This window comes from Eriocheir sinensis, chromosome 47, assembly GCF_024679095.1.
Source record: "Eriocheir sinensis breed Jianghai 21 chromosome 47, ASM2467909v1, whole genome shotgun sequence".
Taxonomy (NCBI): domain Eukaryota; kingdom Metazoa; phylum Arthropoda; class Malacostraca; order Decapoda; family Varunidae; genus Eriocheir; species Eriocheir sinensis.
In genome coordinates this window covers 5,849,519-5,874,858 of record NC_066555.1, presented here as the reverse complement: position 1 = coordinate 5,874,858, position 25,340 = coordinate 5,849,519, and the positions used below count along the sequence as shown (strand labels likewise).

At 45.1% G+C, this 25,340-nt stretch overlaps 1 protein-coding gene across 3 annotated transcripts in view; it reads right to left on the bottom strand.

Annotated features, from left to right (window-relative positions):
* Positions 1-24,489, bottom strand: part of LOC126981298 (chloride channel protein 2-like) — a 99,574-nt gene extending 75,085 nt beyond the window's left edge. Inside the window, exons 1-3 of one of the 3 annotated variants that reach the window (XM_050832228.1) lie at positions 23,927-24,489; positions 9,623-10,396; positions 3,923-4,020 (exon numbers count right to left, since the gene is read on the bottom strand). Coding sequence is in view for 2 of the 3 variants with exons in the window: in XM_050832226.1 (XP_050688183.1) it covers positions 9,623-9,730 (108 nt within the window). In the remaining variant the exon portion in view is untranslated. Of the gene's footprint in view, positions 1-3,922; positions 4,021-9,622; positions 10,397-10,574; positions 10,717-23,926 lie in introns of those variants that run through there. The other 2 variants (XM_050832226.1, XM_050832227.1) reach the window with 2 other exon arrangements.
* Between the last annotated feature and the right edge of the window lie 851 nt (positions 24,490-25,340).

Sequence of the window (25,340 nt, the reverse complement as noted above, 5' to 3'; positions counted from 1 at the left end):
AACAACAACAACTACCGTACTACTACTACTACTACTACTACTACTACTACTACTACTACTACTACTACTACTACTACTACTACTACTACTACTACTACTACTACTACTACTACTACTACTACTACTACTACTAATAATAATAATAATAATAATAATAATAATAATAATACTCTTGTTGATATTATTGTTGTTGATCATGCTGGTGATATTTTTATATATTTTTTTATCGTTTTCTATGTCCCACCATCATCATAAACCGTTACTTCATTAATATTATGATGATGATTATGATTGTGACAACGACGAACAACAACAACAACAACAACAACAACCATAACCAAATTAATCAGCACCAACAAGACCATCACCACCACCACCACCACCACCATCATCATCACCATCATCGAGGGACAATTTAAATATCAACAAGTCGGGAACCACTCTCGTCATCCATCATACTCAGCGACACGCGGGCATGGGGCAGTAAGTACGGTTTCTTGCATGCACACCCGGGCCCACGATGGCTATAATTTGACGGGGGGGCAGAGGAAGAGAGAGAGATTTAGATGCATAGTCTGAAGAGGGGGAAGGAAGGCAAAGAGGAGAGGAAAAGGAGAGGAAGCGTGCAGGTGTGTGTGAGGAGGAAAAGACTTGTAGAGGAGACGTATGATGAGACGGAGGAGAGGAGGATGGGTAGAGGCGAGAGGAGAGGGGTGCAGGTGTGATGAGATGAAGGAGGAGAGGAAGGGTAGTGCAGTACAGGTGTGTGATAAGAAGAAGAGGACAGGAAGAGTAGAGGAGACGCTTGCAGGTGTGTGGTGATGTCTGTCCTTTTAAGAGGAGAAACAAAAACAATAAAATAAAACTAGGATGATCGTAGGTAATAAGCAGTAAAAATTAGGATACAAAAAGAAAAGGAGGAGGAGAAGAAGGAGGACGAAAGGAAAGGCATGACAGAGGAAGAAAAGGGGAAGCAAAATCGAAGGAAGACACAAAGGAAGAGGAAGAAAGCGGACACAAATAAACGAAAAAAAAGGAAAGAGAAAATTTAAGAGCGTCCACTGATGGCCAAGAGCAGCCCCTCGAGACCTCACCCAGAGTCTCCTCGTGTCGTTGATCCACAAAGATAAGAAAACAAAGATAAGACCAGCAGGGAAGGAGTGCTGGCAGATTACAGGAAGGGGTGCCGAGAGAGAGAGAGAGAGAGAGAGAGAGAGAGAGAGAGAGAGAGAGAGAGAGAGAGAGAGAGAGAGAGAGAGAGAGAGAGAGAGAGAGAGAGAGAGAGAGAGAGAGAGAGAGAGAGAGAGAGAGAGAGAGAGAGAGAGAGAGAGAGAGAGAGAGAGAGAGAGAGAGAGAGAGAGAGAGAGAGAGAGAGAGAGAGAGAGAGAGATAGAGAGAGAGAAAAAGAGAAACAAACAAGCAAGAAAAGAGAAAGAAAATGATGAAGAAAAGAAAGAAGGAAAGAAAGAAAGAAAGAGAAATAAACTTTGTCTATTCTATGGGAAACTTAAAATCACAAGTATGCTCCCCGTTGATTAGGTAGCTATCATTTTCCATTATCTAAAGCCAGTGTTAACATTACCTTTAAAAATGGTCCTTAACGAGATATAAATTCGGAGCGAACAAATTGGGGAAATATTCTGCATTCTTCTTCGACGGGCAAGCGCTGTTGTTGTTTAACGAAGTCTAAATAAAAATCTCGGTTGTTGAAAGATTTTGTCCCTCTGTCACGCTGCTGGAAACTACAGACGAGGATTGGCGTGTGTCTATGAGTGTTACTGGGTCTGAATGAGTGAGTTAGGGGGGGCGAAGGCCGAGGGGTACAGAGCATAAAAACTTGTTACAAAGCCACAAGTATGCTCATAAACGTTACATAATGGAGGAAGAGGAGGAGGAGGAGGAGGAGGAAGAGGAGGAATTGTAAACAGTATAGCACAAAACAGAAGAAAAAACAATGGTGCTGAAAATAATTAAATGCAACCGGAATACTTTGAGATACAGAAAACTTACAAAAATCATATTGAAAATCCGCAAGACTCCATATTTTGCTGTTTTTTTTTTCGTGATATGAAAATTGCATTGACAGTGACAACGCGAATCTATAAACGTATCAATGGTGTTAATCTTCTGTATTTATTCGTTTATTATTTTCTTATATGTAACCTCTATATTCATGTCTTTTTATATTATATTCTTCATTCATCCGTCTAACTGATCATTCTTTCACTGGTTACGTTCACAAGCATAATAAGGAAATAGCTATGATTTTAGTAGACAATTATGTTGTTTGGGGGAACTTTGTTTGCTTGAACTGACTATTTCCGTGTGACTCATGTTTCCTCTTCTTCTTCTTCCTCCTCCTCCTCCTCTTTGTTCCTTCTCTTTTACTTTCTTTTTCTTTTTCTTCTTCATTTTCTTCTTCTTCTACTACTACTACTACTCCTACTTGTGTTTTTTCTCTTTCCTCTACTTCTTCTTCTTCTTTTTCTTTTTCTTCTTCTTCTACTACTACTACTCCTACTTGTGTTTTTTCTCTTTCCTCTACTTCTTCTTCTTCTTTTTCTTTTTCTTCTTCTTCTTCTTCTACTACTACTACTCCTACTTGTGTTTTTTCTCTTTCCTCTACTTCTTCTTTTTCTTTTTCTTCTTCTTCTTCTTCTCTTACTACTACTGTCCCGTGTTTCTTCTTCTTCTTCTTCTTCTTCCATCTCCTTCTCCTCCACCCCTCCTTTTTCTCCTCCTCCTCCTCCTCCTCCCATGCGTCACAGAAAGGAAGCAAAACGCGAAGCTAATACCAGACGTGACTCAACAAAGCAGCAAAACACGACAAAATGAATCCAAATAACACCAGCCGTCAAATATAGCAGGAGAGTGCACTGCGGCTTTATCGTCCGCATGTCAAAGAAGGAAAAAATATATCTTGACACGATAACAGTATTAGGTAACCACATCCCGTCTTCGTCTGCGCCCTCGCCGTGAAGGGTTTTAAAGGGACGTACGTATTTATCTGTGAGCTTAACTACTATGATTGTTTTCCTCCATAACTAAAATATAACTACGAAATTACCTAACCTAACTTACCTGACCTAACCTAACCGAACCTAACCGAACCAAACCGCATCGAACCGAACCTAACCAAACAAAACCTAACCTAACCTAACCAAACCTAATCTAACCTAACCTATCCTAACTTGACCTGACCGAACTGAACCGAACCGAACCAAAGCAAACCTAACCTAACCAAACCTAATCTAACCTAACCTATCCTAACTTAACCGAACCGAACCGAATCCAACCAAACCTAATCTAACCTAACCTAACCTATCCTAATTTAACCTGACCGGACCGAACCGAACCGAACCAAACCAAGGACATTAAAACTATCCATGGAAATGCCCACAACTCCTATGAAAGCCTTGTGAATTGTGTGTGCTGGGCGCCGAATGTGAATATGGCCCTGAGTCTGGGGCTTCCGGCTTTCACACAAACTATCTACGAAGGCCAAAAAAAGAAATGTATCGGGTTCTCATGAGTGGTTTTTCTAGGTTCATGGTATAGAAGAAGGGTCAAACTACCACCAGGATCATAAAACTACCCATGGAAATGCCCACAACTCCTACGAAAGCCTTGTGAATTGTGTGAGCTGGGCGCCTAACTGTGAATATGGCCCTGAGTCTGGTGCTTCCGGCTTTCACGCGAGCTATTTACGAAGACCAAAAAGGAGATCAATCGGGTTCTCATGTGTGTTTTTATAGGTTCATGGTATAGAAGAAGGGTCAAACTACCACCAGGAACCTTATAGAATCTTCACGCCATTTCCTCGATATAGAGACGGCAGGAGAGAGAGAGGAGGAAGGAAGGAAGACTCGCTCATCGGGTGCAGGGAGTCTGAGGGAGAGGAACCTAACAAGCGGCCACTCACCTGCACATACCGCCTCAGGACTCGCCCGGAGCGGTGTGTTTTTTCAAGGGCTGGACGACCCCTTCACATGATTAGCGTGGCCAAGGCCACATGCATCGCTGAAGGCTGATAACATGGAGTATAGAGACACGGAGTTGAGTAGTGCCTGTCTCTGTAGTGCGTTGATACTTGTCTTGTATTGTTTTGTCTCAGATGTTATTGTTGCTATGTGTGTGAGATGTGGTTAGAGAAGTTGGTGGTCGCGTCTCTCTCTCTCTCTCTCTCTCTCTCTCTCTCTCTCTCTCTCTCTCTCTCTCTCTCTCAAACATGCCCAAGCACGCACGTGAACATGCGAACTGGCACACACACACACACACACACACATGAAATAGTGACTCAAAGGTTGACATCGTGAAACATCCGGTACAGTACAGCGATAACAGCCGGGTGAAAACACGCACACACACACACACACACACACACACACACACACACGCACACACACACACACACACACGGCTCCAGGTATGCAGGTGGAGGTGGAGGTGGCAGCTGTTACTAATTGGCAGGTGAGTTTTGACGTGAAAAAAATAAAATATGTGTTTGTACTTTACTTGGAAGAGGCCGCAGAAGCACAGAGCGAAGTACTTAGGTTCGCTGCTTTACTAAGTTATGCATATCCCGCAGGAAGGAGTTTATCGTATATGTATTTTTTTTCTCAGAACCTAGATGAACCTCAGGGGTGTGGAGCCGGAGTTGAAATTTTCCGACTTCGACTCCGGGAAATTTTAAAGTTAAACGGTTGAACGGTCCCATGCCCCTCCCTATCAATTGCGATTTTTTTTATTTATTATTATTATTATTATTATTATTTTTTTAGATCCTGCCTGTAGCGCCGGTAAACTCTCTTGAGGTCCTTTTTCTTACATGTATTAAGATCCAAATTACGTGTAGACTCTATATAGACAATATCCAGATAATGTCGAAGAAAAAGAACTTCACAACTATATTACACGATAAATGATTCCGTTAAGGAGTCGGAGTCGAGAGTATTTTTACCGATTCCGACTCCTGCCAAAAGTAGCCGACTCCACCGACTCCGACCAAAAGTAGCCGACTCTACCAACTCCGACCAAAAGTAGCCGACTCTACCTCTACCGACTCCGACCAAAAGTAGCCGACTCCACCGACTCCGACCAAAAGTAGCCGACTCCACCGACTCCGGCCAAAAGTAGCCGACTCCACCGACTCCGACCAAAAGTAGCCGACTCCACCGACTCCGACCAAAAGTAGCCGACTCCACCGACTCCGACCAAAAGTAGCCGACTCTACCGACTCCGACCAAAAGTAGCCGACTTCACCGACTCCGACCAAAAGTAGCCGACTCCACCGACTCCGACCAAAAGTAGCCGACTCTACCTCTACCGACTCCGACCAAAAGTAGCCGACTCCACCGACTCCGACCAAAAGTAGCCGACTCCGAATCCGACTCCACACCCCTGATGAACCTTATATATTTTTTCCCCGAGAACGCAATGAACCGCAGCTAATGGCGCTGGAAATCGTGAAGGTAATGTTGTTTGCAATGAGCTGGATCGACGTAAAAAAAATAAGACTTTCTCCGAGTCATTTAGCGAATTAATTTAATTACTGCGGTGAGTAAAAAAAAAATGCACCGAGGCTGTCGTAATGTTACTCAACAGTTCTGGTAGACGTAGTAAATATATAATGAAAAGAATAGTCGCCCCAGTCTTGATAATATGTCAGTGCAATACAAGAGAGTTTTCAAGACAATAATAATAATAATAATAACAATAATAATAATAATAATAATAAATGATAATCCGTTTTCAGTGCAATACAAGAGACTTTTCCAGACATAACACTAAATAACGACACCATTTCTTTTAGTTCAACATAAATGCGAGTATTTCTGCATTCTTACGAGTATATTTAATTTTAAAGGAAATGAACCGTTAAATTTTTGTTCATTATCTTTCTGAGGGTAGCCAAGTAGAACTGCTTTGAGAGGGGAAAAAATGGAAATATAGCGTTGCATCATATAAAAAAAATCCTCCACTTTTATACATATTCTACGAGGGTCAGTTTGCCTCACGCCGCTTGTCTCACCTCAGGGCTGCAAGACTTTTCATGGCTCTTACTTTCAAGGATTTTGGGCCTTTATTTATTTATTTATTTTTATTTTTATGCTTTTAACAACAAAGGAGACAGCTCAAGGGCACAAAAAAAAGGAAACAATAATAAAAAAAAAGCCCGCTACTCGCTGCTCCTAAAAAGAAGTGGCCGGAAGAGGGGTCCTGCTACCCTCCTCTTATAATAAACACCCAAATTTGATAAGGCTTTCGTATAGGCTGTGGGTACTTCCATGGCCAGTTCTATGAGCCAAGTGATAGTCCGACAAAGCAGTTGCACCATGAATGTGAAAAAAAAAACACTTCTGAAAACTCTACCAAGCTCTTTTGTGGCCTCTGAAAAGATCTATCATGAGAGGCGAAAGAACCAAAAGTATGAGCCTTCAGGTCACACCGAAGGGAAAGGCGTGAGGGAGGCCATGAAGCTCTGCAGAAGGGCAACGAAAAGAACAAGAGAGGAGGGGAAGGAGAAGATGGGGAAAGAAGGAGAAGGGGAAGAAGGGGAGGGGGAAAGAGAGGGAGAGGGAAAAAGGGGACGAGGGAAGGAGGGAAGGAAGGAGGGGAGGGGGAAAGAGAGGGAGAGTGAAAAATAGGGCGAAGGAGGGATGGAAGGAAAGGAGGAGGTCGAGGAGCGAGAAGGAAGGAGAGAGAGAGAGGGAAGAAGGAAGCGAAATAATAATGGAAACTAACCAAGACAATTACAAGGAAACAACCAATTACAACAAGGATACCAAAACCAATTACCGCTATTTACACACACACACACACACACACACACACACACACACACACACACACACACACACACACACACACACACACACACACACGAAGGTCCTAGGAAAAAGACGTACTAAATCAGCCTTGTCGCAATCATCAACAAGTGGGTCTGAACAAGAAATATAATAATAATGATTCAGGGTATTTTTCGAATCTCCTGAAATGGACTCCCAACCCACCCACATACTCGTGCGTGCGTGGTATTTTTTTTATTTTTATTTTATCCTCTCTCTCTCTCTCTCTCTCTCTCTCTCTCTCTCTCTCTCTCTCTCTCTCTCTCTCTCTCTCTCTCTCTCTCTTCTTACAGATTCTTCCTTTCTCCCTGCCTTCCTTCCCCCCTTTCTTTCATTCATTCTTTCCTTCTTTCTTTTTTCCTTCATTCCTTCATTAATTCCTCCCTCCTCTCTCTCTATCTATTTATCTGTCTACCTCCTTCACCCGATCCCTTTCTTACAAATTCTCCTTCCTTCGTTCCCTTTCCTTACTTTCATTCATTCATTCTTCATTCATTCACCTCCCCCCCTCGTCAATGTCCTCCACTCTCCATCACGCGCAAGATGGAGACATAGACAATTTGACGCCTCGCCTGGCCTGCCCTTGCCCTCGCCTCGGCCCGCGCGTCTCCAGGCCCCGCGGCACACTTCGGCTCCACGGTGTCGCGCCATTATCCCGCCTGGCAAATACGGCGCGCTAGTTTTGATGATGAAGAGTGAAGGGCTGCTGCTATTGGCCGTCCCTGCCCTCTCGCTACAGCCAATCACGAAGGGCGTGGACGAGAGTGGTTTTCTTTTTTTGGATGCACGTGGACAAGAAAAAAAGCCCCGATATTTTTATTGCCGACCTCAGTAAGCGATGGAGTCAAGGTGATGATGAAAGACATTTGTAGGAAGGGTGGGCGGGCACACACACACACACACACACACACACACACACACACACACACACACACACACACACACACACACACACAAGCGCGCGCGCACACACACACACACACACACACACACACACACACACACACGTTTTTCGCCCTGGTAACCAGGCTGGCAGCGCCGTGCTCACGCCTCCCCGGTGAAATTACTGGGATCATTGGATCATTACAATTCCAAGCCAACCGCCTCACATTGATGTACTTGTGCTGGTTTGCAAGATCATTCATATACATATATATATATATATATATATATATATATATATATATATATATATATATATATATATATATATATATATATATATATATATATATATATATATATATATATATATATATATATATATATATATATATATATATATATATATATATATATATATATATATATATATATATATATATATATATATATATATATATATATATATATATATATATATATATATATATATATATATATATATATATATATATATATATATATATATATATATATATATATATATATATATATATATATATATATATATATATATATATATATATATATATATATACGTCTCTCCAATCTTGCTGGTGTCTGTTCCATCGTGTCGGTGTAGAAAGCAAGCATGACAGAATGTTTGATGTTTACTCGGACGTGCCTCAGGGAGTGTGTTGGTCCCCTGGTGTTCATTACATTCACAAAGGACAAGGTCGAGGCGACGGAAAATCTTTTGTTTTGATATGCAGACGACGCCACTCTCCTGTCCATCATTCCTTCTTGTTTGCGTCAACCCGTCGCTGAATCATTGAATAGACATGCCTGCGATTCCTGGCTGCTGCCAAAAGTGGAGTAGTGGGTTAAAGCCATTGAAAACTAAGAGCATGATTACCAGTGTCTCGCTCCCTCAACGGCTGTTCATGGCACGCTATTTCTCGACGGCTTAACATTAAATGTTTCCAAGGGGATGACGATTCTTGGTGCCATATTCGATACAAAGTGAACATCACGTTAGTGGATTCCTATCTTCTGCCGCTCAAAGGCTTTGAATAATTAAAAAGACATTTTATTTATTCTTACTCCTCCTTTATCAAAAGTTTCCCAAGTTCCACACTCCTGTGCCTGAGTACCGCCGCCAGTCTGGTCCTCTGCCGCTGGGCGTCACTTGGCATGCACTTATCGGCAAGGTTTCTCGGACGGCAAAATTTCTGTTTGGCATAAAGGTGGCTCGTGGCCTTGAACAACGCCGCGCTGTCACGTATACGAAGTTCAGTCTAACGCATCCCATTCCTTGCATAACAACGTTTTAAATTTATTTGCATCAGAAGAAATTAAATATTCCTTGGCACAGCTTTTGCCATCGCTGGTGCCAGTGAGGCGTCGCGCATCACAGTTCCTGAAGTTTCTTTCTCCCCAGGAGACGTCCGTGCCGGGCTCTGCCGCTTGGAATACCCAATGCAGAGAATACTAACACTTACAGTTTGAAAGTTGATTATTTTGTTTATTGCAACGGTAACATAATCATAAATAAATAACCCCCTCTAAGTCTTCCAATAACTTATAGCACATGCTCCTTCCGAACGATGAACCAATCTGAGATAAAGCTTCAGTCTGCCTAAACTCTTCCCTCGTTATCATTCCACTTGAGCAGCGCTCCTCCCTTCACGTCGACAGTGATTTCACAACGGAGAAACAAAACACTTAAAAATGTATACCTCCTGGAGCTTAGTTTTCGTTTTCAACTCATGTGTCAGGAGTAAGTTACGTCCTACACAAATAAACCACAAATTCATCATAAGAAATATACGTTAAGAGATCTACAGACATTAGAAATACATAAAATATAAAGTGAAGAAAAGCACACTCACCAAAGTCTGCTGGTACTCCCGCCCGCAGAAGGTGTCCACGTCGGGGTCATCTTCCTCCTCCTCCTCGTCCTCGATTACCCGCGGAGGGATCTTCCACCTGACCGACATGGCGGCGTGTTACTGGACGGCGGAGGCGGTGGTATGGGCTCCTGCTACCGCTGGGTGGGCACAGACACGGGCCGGCGAGGTGACGCAGCGATGAGGCGGGTTGGACGCTCCCTGGGTGGTGTGAACAATGCCACCACGCCCGAGACAAGCGGCCAGCGGCGCCCCGGGGTAGGCTGTGTCCCGGTGCCCCCTCCTTGAGCCTGAAGTCACTATTATCCACTTAAAGCACTTTCTAATCAACCTCTGTGGCCTCCACGGCGCTTCGCACGGGGAACGGTCACAACAGTGTACAAAAAGTCCAGCGAGCCTCAGCTGCTCCGCTCACCTCCGCGGCGACCACCCGGCACGCCTCCCTTCTCAGCGGCACTGTGCGTGTGCTATCAGACACAACCCACCGCGGGCACTGGGCACTGGGGACTCTAGCGTGTCACCGTCTTCGGAGCCACGAACATGGACTGGCAGGCCGTCCAGCCCCGCAGCCGGTGACCAAGATTAGACTCCGCGTATCACTATCTCTTGTTATTATCGAGGCGAGGTGCCCACCACCCGGCTGTTCGGGCACACACTCCCTCTCTCCCGTTCCCGACGCTCGCCGCTCAGCGTGGGGCACGAGAGATGATAAGCGGCCGAGATTCCTTCCCTCCGTCAGTCTGATGCAAAAGTCAACTGAAAAGAAAAGAAAGTATTCATAATAAATTACTCATTACAGTTTTCATGCTCCAGATCTTAGCTTGTCTATGTTTGTTAAATATGGGATTTTGTTTCCTTTACTAATAGACTAATAAACGAGCCCCTATCTGCGTGAATACAGTAGAGGTATAATACAGAATTTTCTAATACGCACGTCTTCGTGAAATGACTAGTTTTTCAGTCATGCATTAATTGCTTTCATTTTAGTGAAGCCACGAACAAGCACCACACGGAGAAACCGGGAAGCACATGGAGTGATGGCGGGGGAGGCGGCAAGGCTGTGGTGCGGCACTGATGAAAGTAAACCGATCGCTTCCCCGGGGGGCTGGGGGGTGAGCGTGTCTGCTACACGAGAATGTTTATGTTTACCGCGTCCCTCAGGTCACGATAATCGGTGAACAAATATGTAAAAGTTTTGGGGCGGAATGCGTTATCTCGGGGACTATCTTTGAGGAGGGACCGTCGCTATCTCGTGTGTAGTGGAGGACCAAAAACAACTCGAGCGATGCTTATCAGGGAGTGTAGCGATACAGCCACGTTCCGCGGCGCTGACTCCTGACTCCTGACCTCCATACTTCAGCAGCTATTTCACTCACCTGACGTCAAACAGCACGTCTTACATCAGTCCTAAACCGCATCAAGATTTCGCCGGACCCTCAACAAACAAAACAGCACAGAACCGGCTATGGCTCAAGATGAAGCAAGACCAACCCTTCATTTCATGCCCGACTCAGGCGTTTCGATAAAAGACAAATAAGGAATCCGTGACCACCAAGGAATAACAATGGGAAAAAGTGCGTCGAGCCTCAACCCTGTCGCTGTCCGGTCACATGTTTACCCGCTCCCGTGAATCCCAAAACTGGTAAAGAGGTGGGCTGAAGGGGGATGAAGGTGGGTTAAGGGGTGGGGCGAAGGAGGAGGACTGGGCTCTCGTCCGTTCACTCCTAGCCCCAGTTAATGTAGAGTGTATACAGACTGTGTTGCTGAGGAGGACTTCAATGCTCCCTCAGTAAACTATCTGTTGGGCTAATACTAACGTGGAGGTTGATTTATTGGGGTGTTCAGGCATGGCGCCGCAACTACAGTGGTCAAATAACGCTGAGCACTTAAATTTAGATTGTATGTATGTTTATAAAAGTTACAGGTGCATAAAAATCTTTAAAAAAATAAAATCATAACCATCAGTAACAGGCCTACAGGAAATGAAGGACACCAGCCTCCAATGACATCATATCCCGGGTTGGCAAATCTATTTGCCAAATCTATTCTCCGACTAACCAAAAATTCTTTCATTAATAGAAAATGCCAAAACCTTGCTTTCTCTAACTCTTCCCGTGACTTCTGGCATCTAGCCAAAAACATCTCCTCCAACTTCACTTCTTCATCTTTCCCTCCGCTCCTCAGTCCTGCCGGCAACACTGCCGTCTCATCTATCTCCAAGGCTGAACTCTTCTCTCAAACTTTTTCTAAAAACTCCACTCTGGACGATTCTGGGCATATTCCTCCTACTCATCCCCCCTCTGACTCCTTTATTCCTGTTATAAAGATTCTTCAAAATGATGTTTTCTATGCCCTCTCTGGCCTCAATCCTCAGAAGGCTTATGGACCTGATGGAGTGCCTCCTATTGTCCTTAAAAACTGCGCCTCCGTGCTGTCACCCTGCCTGGTCAAACTCTTTCGCCTCTGCCTGTCAACATCTACCTTTCCTTCTTGCTGGAAGTATGCCTTCATACAGCCTGTGCCTAAGAAGGGTGACCGCTCCAATCCCTCAAACTACCGTCCTATAGCTTTACTTTCTTGTCTATCTAAAGCTTTTGAATCAATCCTTAACCGGAAGATTCAAAAGCACCTTTCCACTTCTGACCTTCTATCTGATCGCCAGTATGGGTTCCGCAAGGGACGTTCTACTGGTGATCTCCTAGCCTTCTTAACTGACTCTTGGTCATCCTCTCTTAGCCGTTTCGGTGAAACCTTTGCTATTGCGCTGGACATATCAAAAGCTTTTGATAGGGTCTGGCACAAATCTTTGCTTTCCAAACTACCCTTCTACGGTTTCTATCCTTCTCTCTGTACCTTTATCTCCAGTTTCCTTTCTGACCGTTCTATTTCTGCCGTGGTAGACGGTCACTGTTCTTCCCCTAAATCTATTAACAGTGGTGTCCCACAGGGTTCTGTCCTATCTCCCACTCTTTTTCTGTTGGTCATTGATGATCTTCTTTCCAAAACGAACTGTCCTATCCATTCCTACGCCGATGATTCCACTCTGCATTACTCAACTTCTTTTAATAGAAGACCCACCCTACAGGAACTTAACGACTCAAGGCTGGAGGCTGCAGAACGGTTAGCCTCAGACCTTACTATTATTTCCGATTGGGGCAAGAGGAACCTGGTGTCCTTCAACACCTCAAAAACACAGTTTCTCCACCTATCCACTCGACACAATCTTCCAAACAACTATCCCCTATTCTTTGACAACACCCAGCTATCACCTTCCTCAACACTAAACATCCTCGGTCTATCCTTAACTCAAAATCTCAACTGGAAACTTCATATCTCATCTCTTACTAAATCAGCTTCCTCGAGGCTGGGCGTTCTGTACCGTCTCCGCCAGTTCTTTTCCCCTGCACAGTTGCTGTCCATATACAGGGGCCTTGTCCGCCCTCGTATGGAGTATGCATCTCATGTGTGGGGGGGCTCCACTCACACAGCTCTTCTGGACAGAGTGGAGGCTAAGGCTCTTCGTCTCATCAGCTCTCCTCATACTGATAGTCTTCTACCTCTTAAATTCCGCCGCAATGTTGCCTCTCTTTCTATCTTCTATCGATATTTCCACGCTGACTGCTCTTCTGAACTTGCTAACTGCATGCCTCCCCCCTTCCCGCGGCCCCGCTGCACTCGACTTTCTACACATGCTCATCCCTATACTGTCCAAACCCCTTATGCAAGAGTTAACCAGCATCTTCACTCTTTCATCCCTCACGCTGGTAAACTCTGGAACAATCTTCCTTCATCTGTATTTCCTCCTGCCTACGACTTGAACTCTTTCAAGAGGAGGGTATCAGGACATCTCTCCTCCCGTATTTGATCTTGCTTTCGGCCACCTCTTTTGTTTCTTTTTTAGGAGCAGCGAGTAGCGGCCTTTTTTTATTATTGTTTTCTTTTTTTGTGTGCCCTTGAGCTGCCTCCTTCGTTGTAAAAAAAAAAAAAAAAAAAAAAAGAGCGCCTTCTCATCCAGCACAAAGGAACACAAAGGAAGAACAAACAACAGCAGACCAAACTACCATCACCCCGACACCGCAGGTCTCCTAAACTGGGGCACCCGACCAACAAGTGCCGAGCAGTTAGAGGAGTCAAACAGTCCTCAAAAAATGAATAAACTCCCCCGAAAATAGGGAAGCCATATATGTAGTGTGTGATCCGTCCTTAAGTAGACACAATTGAAGTAAGAAGTTAACGCATACAAACACGTGGATCATGGTAATTATTAAGAACAGGAAATGAGATACAGGAGGCACTTGTAGAGTAAAAAATCCACACAAACGAAGCATACTACGAGTTAATCTGTTCACTACCTAACCTCCAACATTTATTACCACTTGTCGCTCTTTGTAAACTCGGGAATGGTTAATATATACCCCAAAACATAGGTAAGTATTCTGAGACATCTCCGGCTCTCACAAAAACCGTTTCCCACTCTGAGAATAATTAGAACAAGATTTCGTGCTTAGTTTGTGAGCTACGGTACGACCCGCGCGCGTCACCCACGGCTCAGCGGCTCGGGGAAGTGCCCATCAAGATATAAACTCCTTCTGTTCTCCATCGACCATAAGGGTGCTGTATTCGTTACTCTTGGGAATTAATATTTTTGAAACTTAGATCAATTTCATAGTGCCAATCACGCAGACACTTCAGGAATATATACTTCAGGGGCAGGACACAATACAGCTGCCCACCGATCATCGTCACTTCTGCTCTTAATCTAACCTTCACTGCCCTTTCCCATATCATTCTGCTATGACTGATCAACATTATGCATCTGCTTCACCAGTAGGAAGGAAGGAAGGAAGAAAGAAAGAAAGAAAGAAAGGAAGGAAGGAAGGAAGGAAGGAAGGAAGGAAGGAAAGAAAGAAAGAAAGGAAGGACAGAAAGAAAGAAAGAAAGGAAGGAAGGAAGGAAGGAAGGAAGGAAGGAAGGAAGGAAGGAAGGAAGGAAGGAAGGAAGGAAGGAAGGAAGGAAAGAAGGAAAGAAAGAAAGAAAGAAAGAAAGAAAGAAAGAAAGAAAGAAAGGAAGGAAGGAAGGACAGAAAGAAAGAAAGAAAGAAAGAAAGGAAGAAAGGAAGGAAGGAAGGAGGGAAAGGAAGGAAGGAAGAAGGGAAGGTTTAGTCACAACCCCATGCGCAACCATAGCAAATACTCCCCTAACTTTTCCTTTTACTATTAGTCACCACAGCCCTGCGCGTCACCCTTACCCTTACCCAGTGTTCTCATTCACTCCTGACGTAACCTGTACCATTTAATCACCATAGCATCATCAGTATTACCAGCCACGCAGTGTGATGTAAGGGCAAAACTGTATGGCTGATATGGTTCTGAATTTTGTACGATATTGAAACCCACAGAGGAGTTTTATGTGCTGTGAAGTATCAGGTTTAATTTTTACTTCAGAATGTTTACTCATTGTTGTTTACTTTTCAATTCGAGTGTTTACATATATATGCACACAGGCGGACGTGGTGGCTGCCAAACACACTAACTAGACGAAGCGGAAAGGCGTGCTTCTGACAGACAAACACGGCGGTCAGAACATAGCATGGGCCGGCCAGAACAGAGTAGTTGTTTCTTAACCGTGTAGCAGCGACGGGCCAAATTTGTGCCATGATATAAGCCCCCCAAAATAAGTGACACGTAATCTGATCACAAATGCTCTGATATATATTATGAAATGGTTTGTGTGAGGGGTGATTTTTTCTCATTTTTCTCGCTTGGAGGGACCATTAAGAAACATGATCCCCGCTGCTACTGGGTTAATACATATGCTTTTGAGAATTACTATTGTGATGTGATGGATACTTAGCGTGACGTCAGCAGATAGAACGATGCCAGACTCCACTGACTCCATTACAAAGCGTCTATATCACACCTAGCTGGCAAAAACGAGCTCGCAGGAAAGGTGAAAAAATTAATGATACAAAGACTAATCATATAATTATAATTTGACTTGATAATTTGACTTTGTAATGATACTGCTGCTGTTCTTTCTACTACTACTACTACTCTCTCTCTCTCTCTCTCTCTCTCTCTCTCTCTCTCTCTCTCTCTCTCTCTCTCTCTCTCTCTCTGAAGTATCATTTGACTTGGTAATTTAAGTCTCTAACAACTTTTCGACAATTCCTCTGTCCTTCCCTCAGATACGGGATGGGAAGAAAGGAATGGAGGAAGGGAAGGGAAAGTGGAGAGAAAGACAGAAGGAAAGTGAGGAGGTCAAGAAAGGGAGGCAGAAGGGAAGAAAAACAAGTGAAGGAGGAGAGGGAGGAGGAAGGGAACGGGAGGAAGGTAAGGAAAGGGAGGTAAGGTATGCAAGTGCACCCAATCCTTCCTCCCTATACTCCGGGAATCCCTAACGCCCCTCACACACATACCCCACACCCCACGTGCACCCCTATCCACCCCTCACCCTGTCCCGTGCCCTTCAGCGACCCCGTAAACATGTCGCCACTCCGCACCTGTCGTCACAATAAACAGGTTGGGTGGTGATTAAGGCGGTGGTGAGGTTATCCAAGTTCTTCTCGTCCCCCCAAGCTCGGTATTCTCCAACGCCTTCGCCTCTCAAATCTGGTTCTAACGAGTGTTCTTTTAGGTTCATGGTACAGAAAAAGGGGTCAAACTACCACCAGGGTCATTAACTACCCCTAGAAATGCCCGTAACTCCTATGAACCCCTTGTCAATTATGTGTGTGTACTTGGGAGACGGTCTGTTGAACTCTATTCGATCCGACGTTTTCAAGTTTTCTGCGTTTTTCTAGAGTGAGTAAGAAAAAAAGGTGTATCGTTTTGATCGAAGTTCCTGAGGAGAGGCCAGATTTGTCAACCCTCGGATCGGATAAGGTTAAAAATGTGACCCTTTGCAAGTCCAGCCTCCTCCACTCACTCCCCCTCCCGCCACTCCACTCACTCCCCCTCCCGCCCTCTGCTGGCCGCCACGAAACACACAAAAAATAAGTCCTTGAGCCTCAAATCTAGATCACAGGTAAGCGTGCAATGAATGAGAGTCGGTTCAAGGTACGACGCTGTAATGCGATTGTTTTTTGTTAGGTCAGAGCGTTGAGAGGTGTGTTATTATGGTTATATGATACTAAGCAATGATAGGAGTAGGTTTCGTTGTTGCTACCCCACTGTTAAGTTACTGTTATGATGATAGAGAAGAATGATAGCAGTAGTTTTTGTAGTCATTAGGCCGCCATGTGTTGTGAGGGGTACTGCAAGATCAGGGTTATAATACAAGGAATGAGGATAGTGGTAGTTTTTGTGGTTGTTAAGTTTGTGTGTTGGTGTGTCGTAAGGTCATGGCTATAAAAACACAAAAGGGTGATAGTAGTTTTTGTAGTTCTTAGATCACCATAAAGCTACGGTGAGGGGTGTTGTAAGGTCATGGTGAAAGTTGGAAAGTTTCGTTTAGCCGGCGCAACATCTGTGGTCATATACCGGAGAGAGACAGAAGGGGAAGGAATCATAGGAGAAGGGAACAGACCCCAGGAGACGGGACACAACCCCCGATTAATACCTGGTACCCATTCACTGCTGGGTGGACAGGGGCGTAGGGTATCGGAAAAGCCGCAAAGTCATGGCGATAATAACAAGGAACGATCATAGTAGTTGTAGCTGTTGTTAGATCCCCGTGTATTGCGAGGTGATGGTGCTGGGAAGTCGTGTGTCCAGAACAGCCACCTGCCTGCCCCGCCCGGCCGTGAGTTGAACCTGAGCGAGGGAGGGGTGAGGGGGAAGATGACTCGACTATCTCTCCACACTACGGGGTCAGACGGAGGCTCAGAGCAGATGAATTACTCGCCGGAGGACATTAACGCAAAATTATCTAAACGTGGTATTAGTATTTATTAAGTTTTGTGTGTTAGCGTACCCCCAACGTTGACCATTACTACAAAACTGACTGGGGTTAATAAAGCCCAGAATCACACAAGTACTATTATCTCCATGCATCCGTTTGGTATGATGATAAAACGAGCGATCCAAGTTTAATCATAGGAATTCTACTCTACCATTTTCCTCCCATCCGTAAGATTCGAGCATCCAGTCACCTGCTAAACCTAATCGTTATTGTGTGTTATGTATCATCTACTTCCTTACCGAGATGCATTCACTAACATTATCACAAGTACGAAAGGAAGGGGAGAGGGGGAGGAGTAGGGTAAAGGGGGGAAGATGGGGTGCGGGGTGCGGGGTGTAGGGGAAGGAGAAGAGTGGCCCAGCTGTGAGTGACATGAGTGTGTGTGTGTGTGTGGGGGGGGGGGGGAGAGGGGGGAGGGAGGAAGGGCAGGAGGAAAAGGTATGCCAGGGCGGGAAAAACACAGGTATAATGAGATGCAGGTACTGGCAAACAAACCTCGTATCAAGAATGCTTTGATGAAGGATAAAGACGAGGAAGAAATACCGATTAAGCTTACACACAACGCGGTAAAAATGTGACTTGTGGTGCCCCGGTTACCGCCCTCCCCCCTCTCTCTCCTTCCTCTCCTCTCTCACACACAAAAGGAATTCTAAATATATCACCACCTCCCTCGGTTCTCCTTCCCACACGTAAACACCACCATCACCACCACCGCCGCCCCTCAGGAAAGTTGGAAAGTTTCGTTTAGGCGGCGCAACATCTGTGGTCATATGCCGGAGAGAGACAGAAGGGGGAAGGAATTATAGGAGAAACCGCCCCTCAGGAAAGTTGGAAAGTTTCGTTTAGTCGGCGCAACATCTGTGGTCATATGCCGGAGAGAGACAGAAGGGGAAGGAATTATAGGAGAAACCGCCCCTCAGGAAGTATGTGTGGGTGAAACAATCTCTCCCTTACCCTCTTGAACGTAACAAAATGAAACATCGATCAAAATCTTGGGCCATTCATAAGTGGGTACAAGCGTGCGTTTTATCTATCTTTCTATCTATTTTTATCCATTTATTCCTCTATTTATCTATCTATTCGTTTTTTTTTTTACAGCAGAGGAGACAGTTCAAGGGCATAAAAAAAACAATAATGAAAAAAAAAAACGCTACTTACTGCTCCTGAATAGAGTACTGTATAAGGAGTGGCCAAAAAGAGAGGTCAATCTTGCTCATTCTGCATTCCATCGATCAAAAGGGTGTTGGGGTTGGCTCCTTTTATGAATGAGTATACTTCTAAAACTTACGTCATTTTCACAATTTTTAAACCGTTTATTAATCCGTCCGCTGCGATTGGCACGGATTTCTCCTTCACTGGTAGCCTGGTGACATATGCTCCCAGGTCTTTCTGTGCCTCTGTGGTGGGTAATGGAGTGTTTCCCATGTGGTATTGGTATGCTGGATTTCCCCTCCCAAGATACATGACCTCACATTTTTCTTCACTAAATTGTAGCAGCCACTTTTTGTTCCACTCCTGTAGCTTGGTGATGTCTTCTTGTAGGAAATCCGCATCCAATGGGTTAAGTTTTGTGTGCCAATAAGTATCTCGTTTTCTCATCAATTCAGAATACTTACTCATTCTTACTTACTATTTCGTTCAGAGTATTTAGGTATGTATATATGCACATCGACGAAACAGGCCGAATTTCGTAAACAATTTCTCTATATTCCGACCCTGATCAACGGCGTGCCCAGAATGACAATGTTCAGCAAAAGGATGGAGGAGGAGAAGCAGCCTTTGGTTATGGTGGTGGTGGTGGTGACTAGAAGAAGAGGAGAAAGGGAGAGTAGAGGAAGTGGCGGAGGAAGAGCAGGAAATCGTGATGGTGGTGACTAGAAGAGAGGAAAGGGAGAGTAAGAGGAGGAGGAGGAGGAGGAACACAAAGAAACACAAAGGAAGAACAAATAACAGCAGACCTGGAGGAGGAGCGGGATAATTTGAATGAAAACGAAAAGGACAAGGAAAAGAAGGAAGAAGGGATGGAAGAAACACAGAAAGAGGTAGACAAGAAGAGGGAGCGAATGATGATGATGATGATGATGATGATGATGTTAAGGAAGATGATTATCAAACATATTCATCATCCCTCACCATATTCCCTCCATGCACCGAGCCTGTTGAGTATCCTTGGAAATCTGAATGGGGCAGTGTTACGAGTGGAGTCCCACAGGGGTCGGTGCTGGGTCCTCTGCTTTTTATTATTTACATCAATGACTTGGACACAGGAATTAGTAGCGATGTCAGTAAGTTCGCAGATGATACCAAGATCGGTAGAGTAATCCAATCAGACAGCGATGCTACCGTTCTCCAGGATGAGCTTGACAGACTATATGATTGGGCGAGGAGGTGGCAGATGGAATTCAATGTCGGGAAGTGTAGCATTTTGAGTGTAGGTAGGAATAACCCCTTACACAATTACTCCTTAAATGACACTCCTCTAAGCAGGTCTGGGCGTGAGAGAGACTTAGGAGTCCTAGTGAGCGCTGACCTCCGTCCTAGGGTTCAATGCATTCAGGCTAAAAATCGGGCAAACAGAGTACTAGGTTTCATCTCAAGGAGCGTGAGCAATAGGAGCGCTGAAGTCATCCTCAAACTTTACTTAGCACTAGTTAGACCTCATCTCGATTATGCAGTTCAGTTCTGGTCCCCCTATTATAGAATGGATATCAAGATGTTAGAATCTGTACAGAGGAGGATGACAAAGATGATTCAGGGGGTGAGAAACTTGCCTTATGAAGACAGGCTAAAGCAGTTAAATCTACACTCTCTAGAAAGGCGAAGGTTGCGAGGAGACTTGATCGAAGTCTATAAATGGATAAAGGGATTTAATAAAGGGGATGTCAATAAAATTTTGAGAGTGAAAGAGCCAGGTAGGACGCGTGGCAATGGTTTTAAGTTAGACAAATTCAGATTCAACAAAGACATAGGCAAGAATTGGTTCACCAATAGAGTGGTGGACGAATGGAACAGGCTTGGGAGCCATGTTGTGGGTGCCAATACCATAGATACATTCAAGAAGAGGTTAGATAAAGCCATGGATGGTGAGGTAAGGTGGGGTTGAGTGTACAGGAGCTGCCTTGTATAGGCCAACCGGCCTCTTGCAGACTCCTTACGTTCTTATGTTCTTATATCATGTGGCAAGGGTCGTCTGGGTAGGAAGAGGAAAATCAAGACCACTGCTTCTTCGTATGCAGGCAGCCCTTCCTCTGGTTACAAGACTACTGGCCAACGCAACAATGCCTCAGGAATGCACGGGATGGGGTGCGAGTGGCAAGTAAAGAAGCACAAGAAAGGTGGAATGTAAACGCAGGAATATATAATGAGGTGTGTGTGTGAGTGTGTGTGTGTGTGTGTGTGTGTGTGTGACTGAATGAAGTTTTAATATTTGTTTTATAAAGAAGCACAAGGAGGAGGAATGTAAACGCAGGAATATATAATGAGGTGTGTGTGTGTGTGTGTGTGTGTGTGTGTGTGTGTGTGTGTGTGTGTGTGTGTGTGTGTGTGTGTGTGAATGAAGTTTTAATATCTGTGTTAGATGAAGTTGCCATGACACAGTTTATGCATTAATTAACCTGCAAAACAAACCTCGCTGAATTAAACATGTCAGCATCCTTATTCAGTGTGATAGAATGAGGCTTCGACTGAATGAAGTTTTAATATTTGTTTAAGATGAAGTTGCCTTGACACAGAGTTTACGTATTCAAGCTGCAAAAGACACCTCGCTGAGCTAACCATCTCTGCATCCTTGTTCAAATGTATCGCCGCAAAATCAAAACAAAAAAAAATATGCAGCCATTGACGTTCTACTATATGTCATGAACTGATTTCGGAATTTCTCGCGTCTCACGGTCCCCTCATAGCCCTGTGTGTGGGTGGGTGTCTGCTCTCTCTTTGAAATTTGATGTCTCCGGGAATCGAGTGAGGAGTGAGGCGGCATAATGTGACCGTGAGCCAGCGAGGTGCACTTGTGGGCGACCTCGGCTGACTCACTCATTGAAGTTTGGGGTTAATTGGAACCTTATATCGTCGAATGTTGCAATACCAGATGGCAAATGCCGATGTCTAAAATACCCGTTTATTGGAACCTTATATCGTCGAATGTTGCAATACCAGATGGCAAATGCCGATGACTAAAATACCCGTTTATTGGAACCTTATATCGTCGAATGTTGCAATACCTGATAGCAAATGCCGATGACTAAAATACCCAGCAAAATATCGGATAAGGAAGGAAGGTACTTTAAAAACAAACGCTTCCTAGATGCTCTTTTAAGCCCCGTTCACACAGTGCCGACTCTGGGCCACGTCAACCTAGCGACTCCGGGATCACGAGGTCTTGGGTGTGAAACGTTGCCATGAAAGGGTCGCACGTAGTTTTCCCGACCATATGCGACCCTTCTACATCAACATTTCACACCCAAGACCTCGTATACCCCGAGTCGCAGGGTTGTCGTGGCCCAGAGTCGGCAGTGTGAACGGAGCTTTAGGAACGAAACATAACGGAGGAAGACCACTCCACTATGAAAGGCCGCAGCGTAACTCATGACATGGAGGTGTGAGGGAGTGATTAGTGAAACGGGGGCAGAGGAAACCCAAGCCTGAGTGCATTTCTCTTTTTGGAGACTCTACTCTCTTCTGGAGCAGTAAGAAGCGGGATTTTTTTTTTCATTATTGTTTTCTTTGTTTTTTACGCCCTTGCACTGTCTCCTCTGCTGTAAAAAAAGAAAAAAAAGAAATTCCAACAGCCAGCAGGCCCCCCGCCGACCCCTCCTTACAACTGTCAAGACACTCTACAACAACAAAAATACCGGAAGATGCTAGGCTACAGCTTGCCGGAAACGCTTATTTTCGTCAGACAGTTTCTGCTCCCTCCCTCTCCCACCTCTTCCCCCTTCCCCCTCTGAAGGACACATGCACCGCCATTATACCTTCCACCTTTCAGCTTGCACCCGGCGCTTCTGGGTACACCGCTTGCTGTTGTTGTTGTGATGTCTAGCGTCAGTTTACGTGAGTTAGGTCTGTGTCAACGTCACTAGACTGTCAAACTCAGCACATTGTATTCTTCGGTTTCTGACGCACAACTATCGCAAAAGCATCAATAATTAACAGTTTCAACAATAACTTAAAATGCGTATCGTTATCTGTGTGGAGTGCAACAGTTTTTTGGTCTGAAATCGGTAATTACAATGTTATAAGTGCGAGGATCTAGTTAAGTTGGTCTGTTTGTGTCAGCGGGTTATCACACCTCTCTCCTCTACTTCGTCCCCATCCGGTATTCCGCGCCGCGCACCTCAGATACAGAAAAACCACTCAGAATCCGGCGTGTGTCAGCGGAGCGAGGCGCGTCAACATCAGCATGGGTCATGTGCCGCTGAGGTCTTTCACAGATTGGCCAATTACAGGAATTCCGTGATTGCCAAATTCGGTTCAACAAAACTAAATAACAAGATTGCAGATGTATTGTCAGCTCTAAAAGATTCTGTCCACGAGAGAATTAACTATATTATTATTAACTAACTCACGAAAGAATTATTGGTTGATATTATAAGATACTTTCGCTTCTAACATCAACTATTTCTAAAGGTCAAAGAGGGAGACAATCGAGTTCTAATGGGTGTTTCTTAAGGTTCATGGTACAGAAGAAGGATCAAATTACCACCAGGGTCAAAAAATTACTCCTGGAAATCCCCAAAAGTCCTGGGAAAGCCTTATCAAATAGGCGAACTTAAGCGACAAAATGCTTAGTAATACGTCCTATTATCTCTCATAACGTGGTCTACATGGCCTTAACACCGCTTTTTATGGCATTCACAGCGTCCTCGTCCTTTACTCTGAATAATGAACGCGTGTGGCTCCATCACCCTCCCATTGGCGGTGGTCAGGGATCACCAAGTAGTTCTGCGTTAGCAAGTAAGGTGAGGGGCTGATTTATACATCCCTCGTCTGTTGCCGCAAGACCCCACGAGCTTGTCGGAATACCATGGACTTGTTTTCAGGTCCGGGGCCACGTGAGTGCTGGGAGCTGCGGGTGCTGGCTTATGTAACGAGGGCGACGACACAACGAGTATTGGCAGGGCAGAAACATTCTATCATATAAATAATCACTTGTCACGTAACGCTGCAGGGCATTTACAAACATAGGAACCAATTCATGTTCAGTCACACAATATCGTGGTGGTTATATGCTGAGTGAAGCAATGTAACTCGTGCTTGTGAAACGTTTCAATCTGAAGTGAATGAACCTGTAACGTCAAAGTTGTTTATACACCATAAACAATATGAAGAAACATCGTGACTCGTGAGTTTTCCGCAGTTCCTGCAGGGGGCGGCGAGGCAGCTTACCTGGCGGGGAGTTGAGTGGCTGACACTGCACCCGCGCACTCCACGGCAAACGTTCCGTGGAGTCAGCGGCGGGGTGGCCTGCTCCTACACCTGTCCGCCGCGTGATTTCACTTCCAAGTTTCCTCTAAACACCCGACACACACACGGCTATCCCTTCACGGGTGGCTGCGAGTCTCTTCCTGAGTCACCGGTCTGAGCACAGAAGCCTTCAGGAGCCCCTGGAACCCGGCGATGGGGCGAGAAACACGTGGTAAAAGAAGGGTAACCCAGCCAGTCACTGAACTACGCCACGCTGGCCTGAGATGGTGCGCCGTGAGCCGCCGCGCACGCACTCACACACACTCGTCCAGCCAGCCTCGCGGCGCGCGGGTACTGCCGGCCAGATGTACGAGAAGTCAAGTTAAAGGTCTACTTTTTATCACCAGCTGAGCGTGGGGCATGAACCAGCGGGCCCTGGGCTACCGTGCGGCACAGCTGATCACCATTCAACCAGAGCCACACAGGTAGGCGCCCGCTGGGTGCCGCGCGGGGCGAGGGAGATATTGTTGTAAAATCCGGACGCTGTCACTCCCAGACCCACGGGAAGAGCAACTGTTCACAGCTGAGGACACGGACAAGGTTCACCCACGAGCACTACCTGCATTACCTCAGCGGCCGGTGCATGCTGATGAGCTGATAATTAGTGCACCTGTGGGTGTCACCTTCCGTTTGCTGCTGTGGTAAATCTTAGGAATAGCGGCTCCTAGCGGGTGCGCGATTAGGGCACGGTGTGGTGGTAATTACAACATTTCTAGCTCGTACGACGGGGTTTTGACAAGCGGACAGGCGTGTTTATGTCACAAGGGTGTATTTTTCCGCGCGGGCTCTTCCCTTTCTTCACCCCGGAGCTCGCAGTCTCATCGTCCATCGACTTGGAAGAAGTCATGAGGCCAGCGTGGAAAAATACACCCCTTGTGACAAACACGCCTGTCCGCTTGTCAAAACCCCGCCGCACGTGCTAGAAATGTAATTACCACCACACCGTGCCCTAAACGCGCACCCGCTAGGCGCCGCTATTCCTAAGATTTACCGCTGCTGTCACCATGCTACATAAACCTCAGAGGCTGTGCTCACCGAATTTAATATTATTATTTATTTATCACTAAGAAAAAGTGCTTAATCATGATAATATATTTGGTAAAGAGTAAAAGTCATTCTAATGTGAGGCTAGGCTATGCAGGCCTTATGTCAACCTCCCAGTGACAATACGATGCAGTTTTTACGTTACTGGTAAAAATAACGCGTATCTGTCGACCCGCACCACACCAACACACAACGCCTACGATTTCCCTGCACTCGACATTCAGCGCATTATTACAAAAGTTATTCCCACTTAACTCGTTGACTGCGGATTTCCTACAAGAAGACCTCACGA